Source organism: Crinia signifera, chromosome 2 (genome assembly GCF_055691185.1).
Source record: "Crinia signifera chromosome 2, ASM5569118v1, whole genome shotgun sequence".
Taxonomy (NCBI): Eukaryota; Metazoa; Chordata; class Amphibia; order Anura; family Myobatrachidae; genus Crinia; species Crinia signifera.
This window is the reverse complement of record NC_139218.1, coordinates 119,046,740-119,072,928: the sequence shown is the minus strand read 5'-3', so window position 1 is coordinate 119,072,928 and position 26,189 is coordinate 119,046,740. Positions and strand designations below refer to the sequence as shown.

At 44.1% G+C, this 26,189-nt stretch overlaps 1 protein-coding gene across 1 annotated transcript in view; it reads right to left on the bottom strand.

Annotated features, from left to right (window-relative positions):
- Positions 1 to 3,193: 3,193 nt before the first annotated feature.
- RSBN1 (round spermatid basic protein 1) overlaps positions 3,194 to 26,189 on the bottom strand; it is a 50,089-nt gene continuing 27,093 nt past the window's right edge. Inside the window, exons 2-7 of the mRNA XM_083172766.1 lie at positions 12,460 to 13,133; positions 10,017 to 10,154; positions 8,132 to 8,274; positions 6,829 to 6,996; positions 6,443 to 6,551; positions 3,194 to 5,670 (exon numbers count right to left, since the gene is read on the bottom strand). Coding sequence (XP_083028892.1) covers positions 5,275 to 5,670; positions 6,443 to 6,551; positions 6,829 to 6,996; positions 8,132 to 8,274; positions 10,017 to 10,154; positions 12,460 to 13,133 — 1,628 coding nt within the window. The 3' untranslated portion in view covers positions 3,194 to 5,274. The remainder of the gene's footprint in view (positions 5,671 to 6,442; positions 6,552 to 6,828; positions 6,997 to 8,131; positions 8,275 to 10,016; positions 10,155 to 12,459; positions 13,134 to 26,189) is intronic.

The following is a 26,189-nucleotide window of genomic DNA, read 5'->3' as shown; positions in this document are numbered from 1 at the left end:
ACATGATGAAGGAGACTGTAGGGGGGCGACTCACAGGGTGTACCTGCCTACTTTTTATGGGAAAAGGTCATTGGGTCACCAGCATGTTGGTCGACATGCATTTAGGTTGACATGATTTTAGGTCAACATGGTCATTAGGTCGACACAAGCATTAGGTCGACATGGGGGTAGGTCGACAGTCAAAAGGTCATGGGGTTTTTCACAATTTTTTTGAGCCATGTGTCAACAGGTAGAATTTTTATGCCCTACCATCCATTAGGGCATTGTGGGAGAATAAAATAGTGTGCTAAATGTAGTGAGGCACCGTTCCCGAAGCATGGCGAGCGCAGTGAGGTGCTATGTTTCAGTGTCCATGTTGACTGTCGACATTCGGGTCAAATAAATGTGAAAAACCCCACGTTGACCTTTTGACTGTTAACCTACCCCCATGTCGACTCAATGCATGTGTCGACCTAATGACCCTGTTGACTTAATGATCCATAACCCTTTTTATAATTTCAGGATGAGGCTACGTTTCGGGGTGAGGCTGATGTCACCAAGTCCTACCCCCATGTCAGCCAGCGGCGATAATTCGCGGGTCCATGGATTGGGGGAGGGGCTAAAATGACAACATTTTAGCCCACTCCCTCCCCGCAGACTATAGGTGGTGACACACAGGGGACCTTAAGGTGTAGAGACTGTAGAGGGGCGACATGCAAAGTGCAGGGAACTGTGAGAGGAAGCAACACAAAGGACACGGAAGACTGTAGCGGGTGTGACACAAAAGGTGCAGGGGACTGTAGGGGTGGTGACACACAGGGTGCAGGGGACTGTAGGGGTGGTGACACACAGGGTGCAGGGGACTGTAGGGGTGGTGACACACAGGGTGCAGGGGTGGTGACACACAGGGTGCAGGGGACTGTAGGGGTGGTGACACACAGGGTGCAGGGGACTGTAGGGGTGGTGACACACAGGGTGCAGGGGACTGTAGGGGTGGTGACACACAGGGTGCAGGGGACTGTAGGGGGTTGACATAGAAAATGACGGCAGATAGGAACCACTTGGCCCATCTAGTCTGCCCCTTTATATATTAAGCAAAAGTGGTAATAGCAAAGCGCTGGAAATTGTATTGTCCCTGCTGCCGTCTAAAGGGGATATTCAACCCGTCTACCTTTATATATTACCTCAAACCATATTTGATACCTATTTATTTGTAAAGATATCAATATGCCTATCCCAAGCATGTTTAAATTGTTCTACTGTATCCACCTCTACCACCTCTGATGGGAGGCTATTCCACTTATCCACTACTCTTTCTGTGAAGTAATTCTTCCTCATATTTCCCCCGAATCTTCCTCCCTCTAGTTTCAGTGCATGTCCTCGTGTTCTGTTGCTCCTCGTCCTGTGAAGAATGTCTCCCACCTGTACCTTGTTAAAACCCTTGATATATTTGAAAGTTTCTATCATGTCCCTCCTTTCTCTTCTCTGCTCGAAAGTATACATATAAGATCTTTAAGGGGCACATTTATCAAGTAATATTTGCGGCTAAATCCCCAAAAACACCTATTTTCGGGGGTTAACCGCAAATATTAAGTATCACCTAAATGTATTAAAGGGGGACCACAGCAGGAATCTCCGATCCCCGCTGCAATCCCCCATAGGTTTTTATGGGGGATGCCAAGCTGCCGATGTATCAACATCGGGCAGCCAGGCTTCACATCCCCTGGGCTATCGCCATTCTGGGATGGCGATAGCCCATTGTAGCTACATGTAGCACACATTGCACTGCCCAAGCGGCAGTGCGGTCATTGGAGTCGCGGGTGAGTCAGCACGTAACCGCGCATCCGCAGACACCCCCGGCTTCAGGCATCGCAGGGATGGGCTCCTTTTGGAGCCCTGTCCCTGCGCCCTCAAACATAATACATTCAGGTGATATGATCGCATTTTACAATGCGATCCTGGGCAGTAATATTCTGCCCAGATCGCATTGTAAATGCGATCTTGATAAATGTGCCCCTTAGTCTTTCCTGGTACATTTTGTGATGTAGGTTACGCCCCATTTTAGTTCTTTGTACAGTCTCTAATGTATTTATATCCTTCTGGAGATATGGCCTCCAGAACTGAATACAGTACTCTAGATGAGATCGTACCAATGACCTATACAGTGGAATTATTACTTCTTTCTTTCTACTGCTGATACCTCTCCCTATGCAACCAAGCATCTGACTTGCCTTCTTCATTGCTTTGTTACATTGCCTACCTGCCTTTAAGTCCTCTGAAATAGTGACACTTCGATCCCTCTCTTCCTCAGTAGTTTCCATTGTAGTGCCATTTGTACTATATTTAGTCTTTGGATTTTTGAAACCCAAGTTCATGATTTTGCATAAAACTGTAGTTGCCATGCTCTTGACCATTTCTCTAATCTACCTAGACCATCAATCATATGTTTTACCCCTCCTGGTGTGTCTACCCTGTTGCATACCTTTGTGTCATCTGCAAAAAGGCACATTTTACCCTCAATTCCATTTGCAATATCACCAATAAAGATATTAAAAAGCACTGGTCCAAGTACAGATCCCAGGGGTACCCCACTTGTAAACTTTCAATTCTTATGACTGTACTCCATTTACTACAACTCTCTGTCCTGCAACCACGCTCTTATCCATTAAACTATCTTAAAATCTAATCCCAATCTTTCAAGTTTAATTAACAGTCTACGATGTGGGACAGTGTCAAAAGCCTTACTAAAGTCTAGATAAGCTACATCTACAGCCCCACCTTGATCTATTACTTTAATCACCCAGTCAAAAAAGTTAATAAAATTTTTTTGACATGATCTTCCCCCAGTAAACCCATGCTATTTCGGATTCTGTAAATTGCTGGTTTTGAGACATTGGGTGAAAAGTGGACAAATCGTATGTGCCTAAGCGCCGATTATGATCTGTACACATTGGATCTGGAGATCGAAAGTGCTGCTGGATCCGATTAAACCGTATACAATCTCCAGATCCGATGTGCTCGGATCACAATCGGAGGTTACGTACATCATATGCTAATGGGCCGGGCAGTTGTGGAGGTATTGCACGCAATACCACAGCTTAGTGCATGGGGAGGCCCTTAGAATAAACAGAGTCCAGGATAAAATGTTTAAACAGTCTAGACAAAATCACTGCATCTGTGACCTACAAGTTCAACCACAAATGAATAAACAAAATGAATTTTCAATAATTTAATGTTAAAATGAAAATAAAGATATTTTAAAAGAGCCATATGCTTAAAATCTATTTGGCTTTATCTTGTGTACAATCATATCAATATATCTGCTAATGCCACCAAACTAAAAATTATACAACACAAGTGTCTCACTTGAACTGCATTGTACTGCAACACCTGAACCTGCATTGGGTTGCAACACATTACCAAAGTGCTTATACTTAAGCTAAATTATGACTGTAGTAGAAATGTTCCTAAATAGCTAGTTACAATCTGACAGACAGTATACTGGGCTACTGACTTGATACTTATACACAGAAGGCTCTAATTCGATTTAACAGCAGGGTACAAGTGGCATAATAGTGATTTACAATGTCAGCGCTTGTAGAGAAATTCCAGCACAACAAATTTCAGATAAAACCAAAGTGCTTGCCACTTTTGCTCTGCACTGGTTCAAGTCAGCTATTGGCATTTAGAGGACTTTGAAAAAGGTACGATTCCACAACATTTTGTGAGCTCTGCTGTAGCTTTATTCTAGTCAACTAAATTTTAAAAATAAAAATTTGGTAAAAATAATAGCATTCACCTTTGACCAGCCAACCAAAAAAATATTTAACATTCTTTTGGCCTAACTTCACCTTGTTGAGCAAGATTGTCAAAAACCTAGATTATGAAGAAAAAAAAAAAAAAGATTTAGCAATTTTCCAATTACAAAACATTGTTGAGAAACACCTTGAGCAATATAAAATCAGGTTAATCAAGATGCTCAAAACAAAAAGAAAAGCCACTTAAAAAAAAAAAAAAAAAAGTGGTGTGACAGGAATTACCTGAGGATTGCATCCTATAGCAAACAACGCTTATTAAACAGCATTGGTAAAGGTATTGTGACTTACACGTGGCAAATTGATGCCATGTGCAAATCAAATTAATGCCATTCTGCCTTGGCTACTAGTAGATCTGTATACTTGTACTGTTCTAGCCATTCTACACCTGAATTAAGAGAAGATTTGCTTTCCACTGCTTTGAGAAACATACCATTAAAACAAGTCCAAAAACCACTGTATCTAAACTACAGTCATTTTTGGCAAGGAAAATTTAAAAAACTAAAAATTTACATCAATGTAGAAAACATTAAGTAATAATTTAACGTTGACACAGGAACAACAATTGTTTAACAGGACGAAAACACACCAAACACATCTCACTTTATGGAAGAAATGGGACAGGAAAAAAAAAAAAAAAAATTCTTAATTTCAAATTTGATTCTTTTCTGTACAGGCACAAATATTAAATGTTAGTGCTGAAATTATCTACTGTGTCCTCGATTCAATTGATGCTCCTAAAAATTGCAAGCATAGCAAAATCAAAAAGTATATACATATTAAAAAAAAAAAGAAAAAGAAAATAATAGAATACAGATTTATGCTACTTTGTACTTTCTAAAAACATGTGGTATACATGGAAGAATCTGAAATTCTAGTACCAAATGAAAGCATTTACATAGAAAAACACACAAAACACAAACACTTGTCAAGCTGTAGTACTTGACGTCAGATCAATCATTCATGAACTTAAAATGAATTGTGCCATTTAAAAGAAAAAAGGTAGAACAGAAAAGGTAGAACAGAAAAGGTAGAACAGAAGTGCTCTGTAAATCAGTCTTTCTCCAAGAGATGTTTTCACTCTTGCTATGGTTGTAAGAAGAAATGGTGTATGCAGTTTAAGTCACATAGCTACATTTACAAACATTAAATAAAAGTGCTTCTTATTGAAACCAAAGCTTACAAATTGTAGGAGATTGATACACTTGTCAAACAAATTTGCCAAAGTTAACAATTTCTTGTACAAAGATATTTCCACAGATCATACACTCCTTTTCAGCCAGCAGTGCTGCTCCAGTTCCATTTTGCTACCCCAATTAGCTGCATCACCAGAAAGAATGCCAGATAAAACGTTTCGAAATGTTTTGCTTTTAAAATTACAGGTCTGTCTGTTATAAAACTATATAACTTCACATCAAAAGTTTAAAAATAGGTTTAAGAAATGAAACAGAAAAAAAAAAAAAAATCGTCAGATCATCATCTACACATCTGATTGGTGTGCGTTAAAGTGTGGTTGTGTTAAAGGTGGTTGGTTTTCCAACCTTTGTGGTAGAATGTGTGGTGCTACAAAATGTCCTTGTGTTGTTATGGAAACAGGGGTCTCAGTCAGCTCCATTTTCACACTGGTGGATTCAATTCCTGGGGGTGGAATTTCAGAGCTGTGGTCTGTTTCTAAGGGCGGTGTCTCTTTGTTGGGGCTGTACTGCTTCAGGCGAATGTGCCATGCCAAGCTACACACTGCAGACACAGTCTTAAACTGGTGGATGACATTTCGAGGGATAAAATAGATGTCATTATCACACAATTGGATGCGTGCATAGCGGATCCCCTCCCGGCGCATTTGGTTCAGCTTTGCTTCATCCACCCATTGCACGCACTGGGAAGAAAAGAAGAAAAGAAAATATTTACATATTGATACAAACTAACCCCCCCCCCCCCCCCCAAAAAAAAAAGTGGGTGGGTGGAAGGGAGGGAGGCTGGACTGCACATCCTAAGATTAAGAAATGCTACAATGATAAGACTTAGTGCCATGTAAAAAAATGAAAATTCAGATGCACACTCTATGGTCAAAGAATACAGATAATCAAAACAAGAATAAGGGGGGGGGTGTATTCAAACCGGCGGTACAACTGTGACCCGGTCCCGTTCTTGGGCGGCTCGAAAGGTGGGATTCATTGTCCCGCTTGCCGAGCGCCGAAAAAGGGGGGCGGCCGCGAGATGCAGACGGGAGCTTGACAATTCCCGGCCGTTCTCAGCGGAACGTGCCCAACTGCTTGTAAAGTCGGGCACGTTCTGCAGGGATCCCTGTTTAATACTGTCGGGGAAGACAGCATTGAATAGGCCTCCGCCTCTATTTCATCAGTCAGGAATAGCGGCGGGAGATTGAATACCCCCCTAAACCTCTACAATTTAACACGTTTGGCCACCTGCCACATCAAGGTGAACCTCACTAGGTGGGTCCACAACATCCCTACTACTAAACTATTATGGAAATGGTTCTAGGTTTCTACCTATAACAGTACCCATTTGAATCTGTAGACAGCTATCATAGGAAGGATAACCTAAAGGGTGGGTGTGAGGGGTGCGTGTCAGGCAAAAGGAGTGCTATCCTACATGTGTATAATCACTTGCAAATCAAACAGTGGTACCTGGGAAACAGGAGGCTCGTGGAGATCCAGTTGCAGTCTTTGCACAACATGAGAAAAGTCCTCTGCATGGAAGCAGATTACATCTTTGGTTATGCGAGGTTGATCACTCCTAGGTAGAGAAGACCGGAATGTCACTCAGACCGTTCTATTTCCCTTATAGTCATGCAGTTGTTAATCTGCACATTCCCACGCTCACCATTCAGAGATCAGATAGAAGTTTGCCCATTTAATACTATACAGTCTACTACAGCTTTGACATTTTTTACTACCCAATATCTAATAAAGTTTGTATAGATGTGTACCTCTTCACAATTACCCACAGATAGGAAACCTAAACCTTACTTCTATAAAATGATGTTGCAATAGTTTGTGTGTTTTAGACCTACCATTCTCCAAACTGCACCGCCTTCAGGACTCCTACAGCAGCTGTACTTTCCCAGTCAAAACCTTGACCAACATGATCAGCGTGAGCCCTTGTGCGGTCCTCGAAAAGGGCTTCTCTGGGTTCAATAGTGCGAGGAAGGTATTGCAAGTTCTTTATCTCATTCATAGACCTGCATTCAAGGGCAGTTAACAAACCATTACAGCAAACTTCCACCCAAGTATCATATAGAACAAAAAAAACATACCAATAAGAAAACCAGGGAGATACATATTGAGTATATCTCAATAAGACAATGTGGTGTTCAAAGATTTGACACATACAATGAAAAGTATCATAATACCCAAGTACACTAAATCTGTGAGATGCCACACTGAATCTTATGTAGTAATCAGACAATTCAAATGTAGCTGGTAGATAATGTGTTTACAATATGAGCTGACTGAGTTTTTCGTCTCTGGTATTATTCTGTGCAATGCATTGTGCTTTTTGTAGTTTATTGATAGATGTGTGTATATAATGGTGATGGACACTTCTCATTGGTAGTCAGTGCAGTGTGATCGCCTGATAGGCAGCTTGTGGCTTATATTATTGCGCACTTTACATTCATGTTGTATTTATCTTTCACAAAAGATTCAGCATTCAACATCTGAAACTACTTTGGAGAGCAGCTGCTTATATCATTTTATTATCCCTTTAAACTGAACAAGATATTAAAGAGTGGTTAAACTTATTGAGCAAACACTTACACCAGTGCTGCCTGTGTACACCCAAGGCCTTCACTAGAAATCCTAACATGCAAATAATTAAAACAAACAACAAAAAAATGGTGACACAATGGCGCTTGTGTGTTTAAACAAACAGGGAAAATACAACCTTAGTTTGTAATACAGGTTTTCATTAGATCTTTGTTAAAATATGTTCTTTGAGTAGATCACAAGTCTCACGGTCCTGCTGGGCCGGTCCAGACAGAAAGTGAAATCAACGAGCTTTTCGTTTCACTTTGTCTGGACCCGGAAAATTCAGCACAACATAACAGTCAGCACTGTTATGAGAGGAGGGCCACTGTGTTCCAGGCTCATTGGACTGAGCCGGGCAGGACCATGATGAAGCTTGTAATCTGCCCAAAGAAAATATTTTAACGAAGATCTAATGAAAACCTGGATTACAAACTAAGGTTGTATCATCCATGTTTGTTTAAACTAACAAGCGCCATTGGGTCACCATTTTTTTTGCATTGTCCCTATAAACTGAAAAAGTTAAGGTCTTCATGTACATTCATTGACCTGTTTTATGTGTGCTTTTACCTCCGTCGCTTGAATGGGGATTTTGGCATGTCTGCTGTGGGAATCATTTGCTCTCCTGGTCTCACCCACATGATTGGTCCATCATCACTTTGGGATCTGCACTGAATCTTCAGTGTAGACATTGTCCCCCATGGTAAAGTCATCTGCAAACATAATAAAAAAAAATTACAAGCACTCCACTCCTCTAGAAAATGGTGTACATTGTACAGAAACATAAGCAGGATGATCCATTAATATAATGCACCACATACTGTATTACACAGCACTATATATGAAGATGCTTAAGGCATAATTAACTGAGCGTATCTATTATTATCTCAATGACGACAGTCAATGGTTCGACCTGACAATGGTCACAATGAGTTTTTCAAGATTCCCTCCCCCCCCCCCCTCTTTTGGACTTTCATACTTAACCCTTTGAGTGCCAAGTGAATTTGTCAAAATTGGCAATAAACATTTTTATTCATTTTTTTTTTTTTTTTTTTTACACAAATGTTATCGGTACTGGCATTTTTAGCGGATATTTTCAACGCGTTTCCCCAGGAATATGCACCTCCGGCTTCCTCAGGAGCAAGTGTCACTTGCTCCTGAGGAAGCCGGAGGTGCATATTCCGGGGAAACACGTTGAGCACACCTAAAACGCTGACTTCATCCTATAAAAGTGACCAAGTTCATCATCCCTTTGACGTCCCTTTTCAAAATCTGGATACAATCTTATGGGTTACAGCAGTGGTTCCCAACCCTGGTCCTCAAGTACCCCCAACAGTGCATGTTTTTCAAGTCACCCAGCAGGTGCACTCATTATTCAGACACATTTTAAAAGATCCACAGGTGGAGCTAATTATAGCACTTGTGATTCTGTGAGGAGACCTGCAAAACATGCACTGTTGGGGGTACTTGAGGACCAGGGTTGGGAACCACTGGGTTACAGCCTTATCCCTAAATAATCCAAAAGAAAGTAAGATCATCGTATGGGAGTCCTGAGCCTTTGAAATCATAAGGCACCACAGAACTATCGTTGTCACAGATATCTGGTTACAAAGTCACCAGACAAATTGGATGGTAATATAATATTACAATTGTCAGCTTCAAACATTCCCCTATTAAGGGATTAACTATAGGAGATCACACTCCAAAGTGATACAACCATAAATGATTCACCAGTACTAGATCATTTATTTTTCATATTAAATGTATGTATGTATTTTAGATGTTAATTTGTATTAAATAATTATTTCAGAGAACTATGTAACTAATTATTGAAAAAGCAACCATTGTAAACATTGATTTTGCCATCCACTGTATTTTATGCCAGATTATAGATCAAATAAATACATATACAGCGTTTACCTAACTCCACTCAATACAGTTCATGTTTTAAAGATATTTTTTTTGTGTGCACATGTGACTTTAGTAGCAGTTAACAATCTTGACTCATCATGGGTACCCCTGAAATGATTTAGGGGGTAACCAATCTCCCGCAGCCATCTCCCAATGGAGAAGATGGCTGCGGAGCCCTACTCAATGCGGTCTTGCCCAACAGCATTGAACAGGGGATCTCGGCAGAACGAGCACGACTTCACAAGTAGTTGTGCTCCTTCTGCAGAGAACGGCCTGGAATTGAGGAGCTCCCGACTGCAGTGGCTTTTTCCCGGCTGCAGCTCGTGGCCACACCCCCTTGTCCCACGGCAGACGGGACATTGAGTACCGCCTGAAAATTCTCTGTCAAGCAGACTGAGATTGGGACAGGGTCACGGCTGTGGGGCCAGCTCGACAGCCGTGACCCAACATTGAATACCCCACCATAACATATCCAAATAGTAAAGTATCAAGTTGGTGATATTTCACAGGTCCCGTATAGATATATTTTTTAAAATATATGTACCTTTAAAAATGGAGATTCTTCCAACATGTCCAGGAACTCTGGGAAAAAGTCTCCAACCTCTTCATCAACTGCTCCCACCAAACTGATCTGCCTCATTGGCCCAGCTCTGTATGTTCCACAGCAATATGTCCTGCTGACCTAAAATATACATAGGTAAAACACATCACAACAGTAAAACACATCACAACAGAAGACACCTGTTAATGCACTTGCATCTTCAAGAAATGAAAAAGACATGGCCTATTGTGTTGGTCTATGTTCTCCTCATGTTTGCATGGAGTTTCTCTACAGGTGTGCCCATTCCTCCCATAGTACAAATACCATATGTTAGAAATATCATAGAAATGCAAAATGTCAAACACCAATAACCTCACAATGCTTTGCCCTACTACATTAGAACTGAACAATAGTGGGGATACAGATTTAATACCAATGCAAACATTAAACCCACAAGCCTTTATCACACTAACTAATTTAGGGGGGTATTCAATCCCGGGTCATGACTGACTATACGTCCAGACAGCCGTGACCCTGGCTTGTTTACATTGTGTTAGACCGCAGAACACCAGGCGCGAATCAATGTCACGCTTGACGATCGCCGGAAAAGGCGCGTATCTGGGTCTACTCAGCAGATGTAGACAACTGTTCAGTTCCAGAGACCAGCGCACACCTTGGTCTCATGGTCTCTGGAACTGAACAGTTGTCTACAGCTGCTGAGTCTTGAAAAAAGCCATACGTGGCCGAAACATCGACCTATAAAATACCTACATGTGTGAAAGGAGACGAACCTGTAAAATGGCGATGTAATAAACCTTTTGTCATTCTTTTTGAAAAATTGGAGAGTACCCTTATTTGGACCTAAGTGGCCCTATGCACTAATATATGTGGAACAGATATCGGTTACCTTAGAGGAAGCACCCCAGTGCTGACATTGGATGGAAAAAAACAGCACTGGATCCATAATAAATGCAGAAATAGCTTTATCAGTCCTCATGGCAAAATCCAGAAGGTATTCAGGTAACACTGAGGCATGACAATAACAGGACTAGGCAGCCCAACACCCATAATTAATGGAACAGGCATACATTACTGTATAGAGGCTTCATTAGACAATAGGTCCCCTATTAGCCAATAGGACCTACGGGCTAATGAAGCCTCTATACAGTAATGTATGCCTGTTCCATTAATTATGGGTGTTGGGCTGCCTAGTCCTGTTATTGTCATGCCTCAGTGTTTCCTGAATACCTTCTGGATTTTGCCATGAGGACTGATAAAGCTATTTCACGTGCATAGTAAAGTATATAAAAACATTTTTTATCTCTTATCGACTTTTCATGTGTCAACCATTGCTAGGTCGACACTGTCTATGTCGACCTAGACACTGTTGACCTATCAATGTAACAAGATAATGAGATACTAGACTAAAATGTGTGTTTAGTTGAGGTTTTGAAAAACGAGTTCTTTCCAATTTCTAGTTAGTCCAATTTAAATATTAGAAAGATGAATCTTGTGAAGTCATATTATGGTGACCAAATTTTTTACAATGAAAAAGGAGGACACAAATAAATTGAAGCCAGAAAAATTATATTGTAAACAAAATAAATAAGGAGCAAACCTAAATAGACTAGCAAGGTGGGCAGTGGCGGAACTAGTGACTCGCCCAGGTGCAAGGGCCCCTAGCAACCTATACCTCCTAACTTCTAATCCACAGCAGGAGAGACATCAACACGCCCTGCAAGACAGGGCCTTGGCGTGCTGTGCAGCTAGCTGGAGACTGGACTCGGAGCCTCAGGGTGCTGATGCAGGCGGGTGTGCGCAACAGCTCCCACGTGGCTATTATATTATGGCCGCGTACAGTGTTTCTTCGCATGTGCACAAGCTACTGTTTGAGCCCAAGAAAGGAACAGCACTGTGCGATCAGAGAGGTCTGATCACAGAAGCTGCTGCCACAGTAATGTCATTAAGGGCAATAAAGGAGGACACTTTGAGGGAGGACCGAACTTACAAAAGAAGGACGGTCTTTCCTAAAGGAGGATGGTTGATCACCTTACATATATTCATCTTATTGGATTGAAAACTTAGGGGTAGATTTATTAAGCGCGGTGAAGTGATAAAGTGTCTGGCCTGCCCTGGGAGGTTTTTCCTTGCCCCAGAAAAACCCACCACTCAAGGGCTTAATAAGAATGGACAAGATGTAGTAGATTGTGGTGTGGGAGGTTGGGGCAACTAGTGAAATGATGAGGGTCCCCAATAAAGCCAAATTGACACTTAAATGTTCCCCTTAATTCCAGCACTCTTTCCTTTATAACTATCCAGGTGCCCATTAGCACCACACACCCTGCAATAATTATAAATGCACCAGTATGCCAAATGTAATGTAAGAGGTCATTTGCTTTTTGAAGGCACATACAATAAGATACAGTACTGTAGGTCCTAATTTTACCTGTGTATGGAAGTTTGCAATTGTTGTGGTCTCAATATCTTTCTTGCCAAGGATCTCCATTTTCACTGGAGTGTTTGGGAAATTGAAAGCAAAGTAGTCAAGAAAATCTGGCAAGTAAGCAGCTGCTCCATGCACTATGGCTAGGGCATAATATGCTGCACTCTTGTCATGTTCATTAAAAGTCCTTTCCAGGAACTCCTCAGCAAATCTCTCCATCTCCACGGGAGACAAAAAGGAGAGTTCATCCATGTAAGCATGTAAAACCGGGGCACCACCATTTGACTGATTCTCCTCATGCATCAACCGGCTAAATTTAGATCCTGTATTTAAAGTACTAGTACGGATGCAGCGTTCTTTATGAGAAGCAAAAGGCATCTGGACCTCCTGGGGGACTCTATATTCTTCAGTACCCAAGTCAGACCGACAAAGTTGCTCATCCTTTAAATATCTGCATGACTCCTTGTTCACTTCTACCTCAGATTGGCCTAGGGCTTCTTGGTTGATGCGAGTCAGTCCAGCACAAAGAGTCTGCACCTCTTTGTTGTACATTTTCAAACGCTGACCCCTCAAGTCATCCCGGTGTTTTTTCTTCTTCTTTTTCTTCATTTTCTTAATGAGTAAAGCATTATCATCCTTTATCATTCTCTGGGATTTACCATTTTCATCTGCAATTTCTTTAGCGAGGGAGAGAGAAGGAAAAATCCACAATAAAGTTATTCATGCAATTCACAGTAGATCTAACATGTCTGAATAAAAAGAGCCAAATAAAAGGTTTGATCAAATGCAAGACAAAAAAAAAAGGGGGGGCGGCAAGGGGAGGAGTCTGGCAACCCATTGTCTACTAGCAAAATAGGGGTGGTATTAACATCTCAGCAAATAGGACTTTGATGGTCAGAGTGCTATCAGCGGCATAAAGATGATGAAAATACCAAAGGATTTTGGTCAAGTATTTTAACCCTAACCCATCCCCTTCCCAGAGCATATCCCTAACATTCCCCCTGGTGACTAACCCTACCCCTTGGTATTTGCTGTCGGGATACTGATTGCCAGGATGCCACTGTCAAAATTTTGACCACTTGAATCCTGAGCACCAGGATATTAACTACATCCCACATTAAATATAAAAAGCATCACCAAATTTGAGTTTATTATAGAGTAGAGAGAGACATATACAATATAGCTTTGCCACCAAAAGGCTTTGGAAATTAGGGACTATTTCAGTGGTTTCCAAACTGGGTGCCTCGGGTTGGGGGTCCACACCTAAACTAATTTTTAATGCTCAAAGTGATAGGCAAATCCAGTGCTGGTGGCTGCAGATCATAAAATGTATGGACAATTAGAACCACGGCTATGTTCCACATTACATAACTCAACCTGAGGGTGACAGTTAACCACAAATTTACTTTTACTTTTTTATTTATCCATAAGAAACTTTTTGACTAGGGGATACCTTGAACAAATGTTGATATTTTAGGGCACCCTGGTCAAGAAAGTTTGGGAACCATTGGACTATTTTCTCATTAAAAATGTGCAGTTCTGCAAGTGTTTAGCATAAATTGGTTACTACGTAGCTTTGGGATTAAATTTTTCTTGAAAGGTAATGCTGCTTTCAAACCGCAAAACCGGCTTTGAACCGGTATTTTACAACATTTCTAAAAACGGGTCTGCCAGCTTAAACCCCTTTCGCAAGGCATAACTTTAAATGGTATTTCAATGCCGTTTTTGTCCCTTCACAACATTGAACACGTTTAAACCCATAGAAAACATGGGATAAAAAAATAAAAAAAAACACATGTCTGAAAAGGGTAGGACCTTGCTTTATTACCGTTTAGAAATAACAGTTCTATAGAACCGGTAAATTCACTCAGAACCTTTCAGACTGCTCAAATTACAGTTTTGAAAAAGTGGAAAAACTGCACAATACCGGGTAAAAAGTGAAAGGGGGCATTAGTTTAAGTCATTTATGGCTATAACTTGTTTGATATTCTCCCACCAGGTAGACGCTTTAGGTCCATCCCTGCCAAGTCGTCAAGAACTGCAAAAAGCTTTGGTACTCTTTACCTAGAAGGGCGCCCATCGCGGGCATAACATGCACTTAAAAAAAAAAGTCGCATGCGATGCGACCGACGCGATTTCCCATAGGGAACAATGTTAAATGTCCCAATTGACCCGATTTTCCTGTTCAATGTCTCAATTGACCCGATTTTTCCATAGGAAACAATGTTAAATGGCCCACAGAGGCCAAATAGGCACCCTGAAGTGTGAAATGGCCCCCACAATTGTTAACGCCACCCCACGATCAATGTCAACCCGAAGCTTTTCATACCCCCACTATCCACATCGGCGTGGAGTTGAGAATAGAAAGTGTGGCGAGCGCAGCGAGCCACCGAGCCCGAAGCGTGGCGAGCCCCGCGAGGGGACGTGGACACCTTCACAGGTATACGCGTCCCCTCGCGGGCTTCACAGCTGTCCGCTCGCCACGCTTCGGGCTCGCCACACTTTCTATTCTCAACTCCACGCCGACGTGGATAGTGGGGGTATGAAAAGGTCGTAGGACGCGTACCGCTGCGCTCGCCACGCTTCGGGTTCACGTTGATTTGGGGGTGGCGTTAACAATTGTGGGGGCCATTTTACACTTCAGGGTGCATTTAACATTGTTCCCTATGGGAAATCGCGGGCATCGCGTCGGTCGCATCGCATGCGATTTTTTGGTCGCATGCGATGCGACCGACGCAATTTTTTTTTACTAACGATGCCCACGATCAAAATCGTGGGCGCCCTTCTAGGTAAAGAGTAAGGACAAGATTTACAAAGAAAGAATGTCCTTAGTAAGGTGCACCTCGAAGAAAATATAAAATTTAACTTTTATTAGTTCATACTTAAAAGGCTGCGAAATTTATTAAAAATAACATATAACATGGGTGGGGAACATACAATGTTTAAAAAGAACTATGGTGGCAGGCAGAAATGGCTATCCAATGTTGATATCAGACTGATTGATACAGGCTACCTACATCCATGGAGTTGTCGCGCAATTGAGATAGGATCGCGACAATTACTCACGGAGTGTTATACATATATGGTGCCTGATAGGAGTGGGTTAAAAAACCTCTTATAACTCCAATGCGGTGAGTGAATTAACCCGTTCTAAATAAATGCCATCGGGTCTATATACTGAGCCCGGGCAATTTATAAGAACACCTGGGTTACTATGATGGGAGTGGGTGTACTATATATGAGACACCTCTGATAACTCCTATAGGTCCCTGTGACTGCTGGTAAGTATGTATCTGGAATAATACCCCAGCTGGCTGATAGAACAGAAGAGTGACAGAGCCTCCTTAATATTACTGGGTATCCCACTAGGTCAATACTCTAGGGAATCTCAACCCAGGGAGGAACTGATCTCCTTCAGGTATGAGCACAAGTCTGTCTCACTCTCAGCCAGCGCACAGCCAGACTGGAGTATATGGGTCCAGATCAGCAATTACAGGGATAGTCACCCAACTAGGCACAACAACAATCAAAATACATTTGTAAGAAAAATAATAAACACGGAGCCAACTGCCTGCGCACCGCTTTGGCTAGCACAGTGGCTTCGGAGGGGCCGGGCCCGCCCTTGAGGACGGTGGCGCTCAGGCCCGCCCCCTTTGATGACGGCGGCAGCCCGGGCACGCCTCTCATGACGGCTGTGATGCCCCAGCTGTGATGTCGGCGTGCCCGGTCCGCCCCCCGGCGCCCTGCCCGCTGTCACTCCTAGAGTGAACACTACATAACTGATGCAAATGTATGTACGTCCTGTCATCCCTCTTGTACCATGCTTAAAGCTGCACCGTATCTACAAAAAATTCCTAGTATACATGACCAATAAAGTTATTCTGATTGTTTAAAGGAAACAAATTACCAGTCAAATTGACGCCACAAACTCCATTACACAGAAGTGAGAAGCTACTTTAAACACCTGAGGAGCTGCCCACTATCAATGATCAGGACTGGGCTGTTGTAATGGAAAACAATAACTGAAATGGGGACCCTGGCTGCAAGGTGGTCACTCGCCTCGGGCTTCTGGGTATAGATGCAGATGGTCTCAATGTCTGCGAACCTTTGTCTTTATTTTGTGAGTTGAAGCTGGCAGTCTACCTGGCCATCAAACACTCGTCTGCTGTCAGCAGTGTAAAACCTGTTCAATGCACAGACAGAGCGCTAAGGCTCTCAGTAAATAAAGGACACCCGGAGGAGAACGTCAGGCTGGAGCTTGGCCATGCGGCTTAGTTAACATTGCAGTTACTAGACTGCTGTAAATATGCCGCCTCTCTATGCGTTTCTCCGCTATATGGCAAGAGCGGTTTCCTCAGGAGAGTAAACACTCATGTCCGAGTAGCCTGTTAAGCTCCTGTAGAGCTACACTGACCAGGATACTGCAATTTACACACTATATACCAACAAAATAACCAGGTTTCTGCACTGGATTTTATATAGATCTACTCTTATTATCTGTGATTCTTGATCAGAATGTATGTTTTTTAATTGTGTTTATCTATTGCATTTGTCTTTCCTTAAGAATAAATGGTTATAAATTTTATAGTGCTCTCTTAACTTGTATTTAGAAATTGTGTACAGATTAGCGGATAGAAGCTAACTAAAATTGGGAGCTGCAACTTTACATTATCTGTCCATTAATAGTGTACAATTGGTAATTATTATCATCATCATTTTAAATTTATATTCTTTGGGGACAATTGCAAATGCTGCTAGGCTGAGTAGGTGTGTTAAGAGGCACAACAGTTCAAGATAAGAGTAAATTGGGGTATTGTGCCACAAATTCCCCTCTGCTCAATACCACTATACCATACGGGCCGGTAAACTTATTCCAGATCCCTTGTTATGCAAGATAACGGGGCGGTGCTTGGAGCTTCGTTATTAAAAAAAAAAAATCGCGTCGGTCGCATGCGACGAAAAAAAAAAAAAAAAAAAATTGCATGCGATGCGACCGACGCGATTTCCCATAGAGAACAATGTTAAATGTCCCAATTGACCCGATTTTCCTGTTCAATGTCTCAATTGACCCGATTTTCCATAGGAAACAATGTTAAATGGGCCACAGAGGCACCCTGAAGTGTGAAATGGCCCCCACAATTGTGAACCTGAAGCGTGGTGAGAGCAGCGAGCCCGCGAGGGGCGGCGGTACGTGTCCTACGACCTTTTCATACCCCCACTATCCACGTCGGCGTGGAGTTGAGAATAGAAAGTGTGGCGAGCGCAGCGAGGGGACGCGGACAGCTGTGAAGCCCGCGAGGGGACGCGTATACCTGTGAAGGTGTCCGCGTGCGCTCGCCACACTTTCTATTCTCAACTCCACGCCGACGTGGATAGTGGGTTTCCTATGGAAAAATCGGGTCAATTGAGACATTGAACTGGAAAATCGGGTCAATTGGGACATTTAACATCGTTCCCTATTAGTGCATGCGATGCCCGCGATGAGCGCAATTCTAGGTAAATAGTACCAAAAAAATACCGGGTTATTACCTGGTAATGGGTTTTCCTCTACTCCGCCATGGCAGCCATCATGAATGGGTTTCTCCCTGCTGGGTAGTGCTTTTGGAAAGGAAAAAAAGACCTCTGGATCCTATAAGAAGACTCCTCCTCCATACACCAGTGTCTTATATTCTTCAGCTTTAAAACAAACGAACATCGTTATTCCGCATACACCCCCCTTTGAACATTTCCTTGAAGGGTGGGAAATACCGCTGCCATGGCGGAGTAGAGGAAAACCCATTACCAGGTAATAACCCGGTATTTCCTCTGCCTCCGCCATGGCAGCCATCATGAATGGGTCATGCCCAAGCAATACTGTATTTCATAGGGAGGGTATACTCACGTATAACTTAAAAACAGGCCATCGGCCACATATTGTAAAACTCAATAGAGCGTTTCTTCACGTCTCAATTTACTGCTGCGCTCAGGATCTTCCTCCCAAACTTAGCATCTGCAGAGGACCAGACGTCCACTCTGTAATGTTTTGTAAATGTGTGGGCTGAGGACCACCCTGCGGCCTTGCAAATCTCTGTCAGTGACGCAGATCCTTTCTCTGCCCACGATGACGCCATTGATCGCGTTGAGTGCGCCTTAAACCCTTCTGGTGGCTCCTGTTGTCTTGTGACATATGCTTGTCGAACACAACTTTTAATCCACCTCGATAGAGTCTGTTTAGAGGCTGTTTAGAGGCCCTTTGCCCCCTTCTTTCTCCTTCTGATAATATAAATAAATTGTCGGCTCTACGAAATTCAGCCGTCCTTTGCTTATAAATGGACAGGGCTCTGACCAAGTCCAGGCAATGTAACCTGCTTTCTTTACTATTTGTCGGATTTGTACAGAATGTAGGCAATATGATCTCCTGATTAATATGAAATTCTGACGCTACTTTAGGTACGAACATTGGGTTCGTCCTTAAGACTACTTTATCCGTATATATTTTGAAGTACGGCTCTTTTATCCACAGTACTTGGAGTTCCGATACTCTACGAGCTGAGGTCATGGCTACTAGAAATAATACTTTCCATGACAGAAACTTCAAGGCCACCTCTTGTAGTGGCTCAAACGGTGCTTCTGTTAGCACGCCTAGCACCAGGTTTAAGTCCCACGAGGGTATCGGACTTTTTACCCTTGGTTTAATTCTTTTTACTGCCTGCATGAATCTTTGTACATATCTGTTCTTGGCTATGTCCCAATCCAAGATGCATGATATGGCCGAGACCTGCACCTTCAGAGTACTCGGGGAGAGGTTCATTCGCAGCCCTTCTTGTAGGAAGGAAAGTATGGTCACCACACTACGAGGATTCTTCCTATTCTCCTTCGCCCAAAACGCATACTTTTTCCAAACTCTATAATATATCTTCATGGTTACCGGCTTTCTCGCCTTAAGCAAGATATCTACTACGTCTTCACTGAACCCCTTTGCTTTCAGACTTCCGATTTCAGCAACCAAGCCGTCAAGTTTCCACGATTCCGGCTGCTCCTTGAATACCTCTCCTTGTACTAGCAGATCCTTGGTTGAAGGTAGCCTCCACGGATCGTCTACTGCCAACTTCTGCACCGTATTGAACCATGCTCTGCGAGGCCAATATGGCAGGATCGCTATTACTTCGATCTTCTCCCTCTGCAGTTTTTTCAGCAGCCTCTGAACCATTGGTATTGGGGGAAAAACATAAGCCCTCTTTTATGTCCCAGGGTACTGACAGGGCGTCTACTTGTTCCGCCAGCGGCTCCCAGAACCTGGCAAAAAACCTGGGTACTTTTCTGTTTCCTGCCGTTGCCATAAGGTCTACCTGTGGACGTCCCCATCTTTCCACCAAGCTCTCGAATACCACTTGGTTGAGACCCCATTCTCCAGGCAGGCATTCTATCCTGCTTAATTGGTCTGCCACCACATTTTCTTTCCCTGCTAGGTAAACTGCCGTGATGCTCAGAACCCGACCTTCCGCCCATTCGAATAGTCTGGTGGCCACCTCCATCAATGCTCTGCTTCGTGTACCTCCCTGTCGATTCACATAGGCCACTACCACCTGGTTGTCGGTCCTCACGATTAGTTCTGTCTCTTGTAGTTGGTTTTGAAACCACCTGCAGGCTCTGACCACCGCCTCCATTTCCCTCAGATTGGAGTGAGCTTCCCTCCAATCTTGTTGCCACTTTCCTTGAGCCACTTGGTGATTGAAGGTTGCTCCCCAGCCTGTTTCGCTGGCGTCCGTGGTTAGCGTAACCTGCGGCTTCATGCCAAAGCATCTTCCTGCTATCAACCTGTCTTCTGCTGCCCACCAGTCCAAGTCTTGTCTGGCCTTTGTGGACAGGGTTATTCTTTGGGACAAGTCCTTTGAGTTTTTGTTCCATTGCAGAAGAAAACAGTTCTGTAATTTCCTTGTATGGAACCTCGCCCAAGGAACGACCTCTATAGCTGATGCCATCAGGCCTAACACCTCCATGCAGCCTCGTGAGGATGCAACGCGTCTTCTTTGCAGGTTTTTTACCAGGTGGATTAACTTTTTTCTTCTGACTTCTGTTAAGGAAATTTTTTGCTCCTTTGCATTGATTACTACCCCCAGGTATATTATTTCTTGAGCCGGAGTGAGCTGGCTCTTTTTGTAATTCACCAGCCATCCGTGTTCTAACAGGCACTGCACCACCCTGTCTGTGTGCTCTTGGGCCTTCTCCTCGGAGTCTGCGACTATTAGAATATCGTCGAGGTAAGGAAATACTCTTATCCCGCTCTGTCTTAGTGCTGCTACCAGCACGACCAGCACTTTTGAGAATGTTCTCGGGGATGTCGCCAGCCCAAACGGTAGGGCGTTGAACTGATAACTTGTGCCCATTAGCCTGAACCTCAGATATTTTCGATGGCTTATGCAAATTGGAACGTGTAAATAGGCGTCTTTGAGATCTATTGTCGTCATGAAGTCCCTTTGACTTAAATCTAGTATCACTGATTTGATACTGTCCATCTTGAAGGATTTTACCTCTATGAACTGATTGAGTCGTCTCAGATCTAGTATGGTCCGAAATCCCCCTGTTGCTTTTTTTACTAAAAAGAAACGGGAAAACCATCCCCGAAATTCCTGACCTTCTGGAACAATGCTGACTACTTCTTGTTCCAGCATCTCTTGCAAACTTGCTAATAAAGCTTTTCTCTCCTCCCTGTTTTTGGGAATTGGAGACTGAACAAAAAACTCTCCGGGGACTTTGTTGAACTCCACTTTGTACCCGGATGATACTACCTCTTGGACCCACTTGTCTCCAGTGGTCCCGGACCAAACGCTTGCAAATTTCAGCAGTCTGGCCCCTACTGTCTGTGACCCAGCGTCACTGTGCCTCCTTTTTGGAGGGGAATTTATCTCTATTTCTTTGGGCACGAAAATTGCCCCTTGAGACCCAGGATCCCCTTCTATAGGGTCTTCCTGGTCTATAAGCCCGTGACTCTCTGTAGTCCTGGGGCTGAAATCTCCCGAACTTGGCTGGGGGTACTCTTCTGCCTCCCTTATCCTGAGGAAGCCAGACTGACTTCCCCCCTGATATCTTAGCCACTAGTTCGTCCAATTGTTTGCCAAACAAATAGTCCCCTTGGAACGGCATGGACAGGAGCTTATTCTTGGACTGAACGTCCGCTGCCCATGGTTTTAACCATAGTGCCCTTCTTGTTGAGGCTGTTGCCGCCCCAGCTCTAGCCGCCAGTCTTACCGCATCCATAGATGCTTCACAAACAAACTCCACTGCAAGTTGCACATCCTGTACAATTTTCAACAGTTCCGAACTGGCCAGGTCGTCCAGAATATCTCCCTCTAGTTGCTGACACCAGCCTCTTACTATTCTGGACGTCACTGCCATTGCTGACGCTGCTTTCAGGGAGGCCCCTGAAATCAAATGTTGTTTCCTTAGGCCCAACTCAATCTTACGATCCATTGGATCTTAAAAGGCGTTGGCCTCTTCTAGTGGCAATGTTGTTTTTTGAGACAGCCTCGCCACTGCAGCATCTATCTTAGGTGCTTCCTCCCACGAGAGTACCTGCGCCTTGTCAAAAGGGTACATCTTGTTAACCTTCCCCGGAATAGCCACCCTTTTATCTGGCTGTTTCCATTCCTCGGCTATTATGTCCCTCAGAGTTTGAGACAAGGGAAAAGTTTTAGTTTTCTGTTTCTTGTCTTTAAAAAGCATTTCATGCAAGCTTACATCCTCCTGTTTGTCCTCAATATTTAATGATTTATAAATCCGGACCAGGAGGTTCTCGACCATGTCGGCATTAAAGTCCGAATCCGACCTATCCTGCCCTGGATCATCCTCCTCTTCATCATCTAAGTCGCCTCCAAGCGTACTAGGACCGGCCAACTGACCCCCCGTGTCCTCTGTATCCTCATTCAGTACATAGCTTTTCCGCTTAATGGGCATCTTGCCCGTATCCTCTTTAGGAGCAAACGTATCAGCCAGGGCTGTCTTCAACATCTGTACCAGGCTCGCCATTTGAGCCGGGGGAAACAACTGAGACGCCTTACAGCCTTCACATACAGCCCCAATGTGCTTGTCCGGCAGCGTCTTATCACATGCTGTGCATTTGCTCTGCACCGATTTCTTCTGCTTACTTTTCCCTTTATCCTTGCTAGACTCGGATCTATAATGACATCCACCAGTTACTAACAACTACACCAACACTTATGTGGACACCCTTACATCGCCATTGCTCACCCAGTTTTTGCGCCCAACTGCCTGTCTTCCTCCATATTTTAGTAGTGCGCCACTCTAAAAAACACCGTCACGTCTAATAAGTACTGTTATAATACGGTCACATTCCACAACATACGGCATAATACGCCGCCGCTACAACTCACCTCCGTGTCAGCAATTCACTCGCGAAAAACACAGCTCCGACCTGTAAGACAACCTAGATGCTAGCGCTCGCCGGCGCTTGCACTCCCAGACCTCAGATCAGCGTGACACTGACAAACCACCGCTAAGACCTGACGCGTACCGGAAGTCGCGCCCTATGACGCGCTTCCTCCTGAGTACACGTTACGCGCACTACCCGGCGCCCGCCCTTAGCACAGAGCTAGGGCAGGGGAGCGCGTGCCGGTACCACACTGCCTGCTTGGTACCTCTCTCCCCTGGACGCCGCCGCACAGCTACCCCATGGGGCCCGCATTCGGCATCATAAGAGCTTATGCTCTTCCTCTCCTCTGCATGAAGCCAAAGCAGCTGCAGGGAGCGACAGTCTGCAGCCAAAGGTGAGCAGGTGTCCACATGCATGCACTACCCGGAAAGGAAAAAAAGACACTGGTGTATGGAGGAGGAGTCTTCTTATAGGATCCAGAGGTCTTTTTTTCCTTTCCAAAAGCACTACCCAGCAGGGAGAAACCCATTCATGATGGCTGCCATGGCGGAGGCAGAGGAAACAATTTTACCTAAAATCAATAAATAACACACACATTTAAAATATCAAGACATTTGCAGGATAACAGAAATTTGGCCAGTATAATGGAGCAAAGTGAATTGGAAAATTGCAATGGTAAAGTGCACTTCAAAAGGTACCACAGCTGGAGGAGAAGTTAAGGAGCTGTACCCTATCAATCCAATAATTAGAGCCTCTCTAGTTTACGCGGTACTTGTGTATTTTGGCGGCGCCCATCGCATACCATAACGCATACGATGGTATGCGATGCGTGGCGCAGCGATGGGAGTGTGCACCGGCAGCATATCGCCGGGTGCGCGCTCCCGGTTTTACCCCTGTAGTGATCGCTGGTCGCAGGAACATGCTCCTGCGACCAGCTGATTACCGCTGCCGGGCTCCCCCCGGCAGTTTCTTTTTCATCAGTGACCATCTCTGGTCGCTGATGAAAAGGAGAAACTGAGCAATATATTGCTCAGCCATATATTGCTCAGCTATATATGGCTGAGCAATATATCTCCCCCGTGTGTACGGGGCTTTAGCCGCATGAACTAGAGCGGATCGAATTATTGGATCGATAGGGTACAGCTCCTTCACTTCCCCTCCAGCGGTGGTACCTTTGGAAAAAGTGCACTTTACCATTGCAATTTTCCAATTCACTTTGCTCTGTTATGGTGGCCAAGTTTCTATTATCCTGCAAATGTAAAATCGAACATAAAATCAGACACAACTGTAAAATATCATTTGTTGTATACAGATATGTCCACGTACATCTTGGTTTTACTGCACCATGTATGGCGCAATATGGCACACCTTGCACTCTGCAAAAATCACGCTTTGTGATTTTTCAAAAAATTTGCTTCTCTAATATACTACTTTATACAAGTTCTACTGCTTCAGAAATTTTTTAGACTCTATCTACTTGCTAGATTTGGAAAAACAGCTAAGCCGTGTTTTACATGTTGTGACAAATTGAGAAAAAAAGCCAAGATGTATGTGGACATATCTGTATATATACATACACACATATATATATATATATATATATATATATATATATATATATATATATATATATATATATATATATATATATATATATATATATATATATATATATATATATATTATAAGGGCACGGTAGTGCCCTTATATTAAGGCTGAATCCAACGAACGGATTTTTCCCATAGGGAACTTTTCGGATGGGGGCATGGTGTTTAAGGGACTGCACCTCAAAAGTGACTGGGCGTACTGAGCTGAAATTTGGCATGTACGCGTAGAATCGTCAACCGGTGCTGCGTGCCAAATTTCAGGGCGAAATATTAAAAAATGACCAATTGGGAGCGATCTAAACTTCCAACTGCCAGTTTTTTTCTGACACTTCAGAAATGACACCTTGTCACCCATGTTAGTCTATGAGGGTTTTTTTGGGAAGGCATAACTCGGGGTAGAGGAACAATTGAGACTTGGGGTTTGTTTTATTAGGTAGATATTGTCCCAGTGGAGTGCCTTTTGGGGTTGAGGATTTTCAGATAGGTACAGTTTTTATAAAATTTAGTGAAACGTCCCCCATTATAGAGATAGGAGCTCCAACTTGTTGCGCATGCGCAGTACATAGCCGCCTACAGGAGGTGTACAGTGGCTTCAGTTGGGTGCACAAACATGGCCGACTCCTGCTCGCAAACAGTGCAATGGACGTCCCCGCCAGCTTCCCCATCCCCATGCTGCAACCAGTGGTAAGCCCCGCTATTTCCAGTGGCTGCAGGCCACTTCACCCACGCTCTCTGAGCAGAGCTGGACCCCTTGCAGTATCCTCCGTGCGGTGGCCGTCCCCGCCAGCATCCAGCAGTAAGCCGCGCTATTTCCAGCCGCTGCAGGCCACATCACCCACGCTCTCTGAGCAGAGACACACTCCTTGCAGCATCCTCCGTGCGGTGGCCGTCCCCGCCAGCTTCCCCATCCCCATCCCCATGTAGCATCCAGCTAAGATGCGCTATTTCCAGCCCCTGAGCCGGCACTGTATCTGTAGTCGCCTGGTCCCGGAGCCTGCACCGCATAGCGCCGGGTAAGTCCTCCTCCGGCAGCTTCCACTAGTCCCCCGGCAGCTACCCCCATCCCCAGCAGGCATCATCCTATCAGCCTGAGCCGGGCTACGGCCGCTGTACATGCCCTGGAGAGGTGCCGTGCTGCTGTCCCCAGCACTAAGCACCACGCTAATAGGCGGGGGCGCAGCAGAACAGCGGGAGACACAGGCGGCATACGGGCAGCGGCGTGATGTTCTTCTGACACTATTTATTACTGTATTTTGCGTCGCGCAGGAAGAGCCTCCTTAACTGTGCCTGCAGCGCCTGTGGATCGAGAGAAGCTGGGATGAGAGGCAGCCATGTGATCTGTGTGACAATGGGGATGTATGTGCTGCCAGAGCTGAACACCCGGTAAGTGCAGCTGAAGCAAGGTACATTAATCTCTCACTAACTATACACCCCAACCACTCCCGCAGCCTAACTAACTATACACCCTGCATCCTCACAGCCTAATTAACTATACACCCCCTGTAGCGCATCCCTAACTATACACCCCCACCACCCCCGCAGCCTAACTATACATCCCCGCAGCCTAACTAACTATGCACCCCCTGTAGTGCATCCCTAACTATACACCCCCACCACCCCCACAGCCTAACTATACACCCCCGCAGCCTAACTATACACCCTGCATTCCCACAGCCTAATTAACTATACACCCCCTGTAGCGCATCCGTAACTATACACCCCCACCACCCCCGCAGCCTAACTATACACCGCCACCA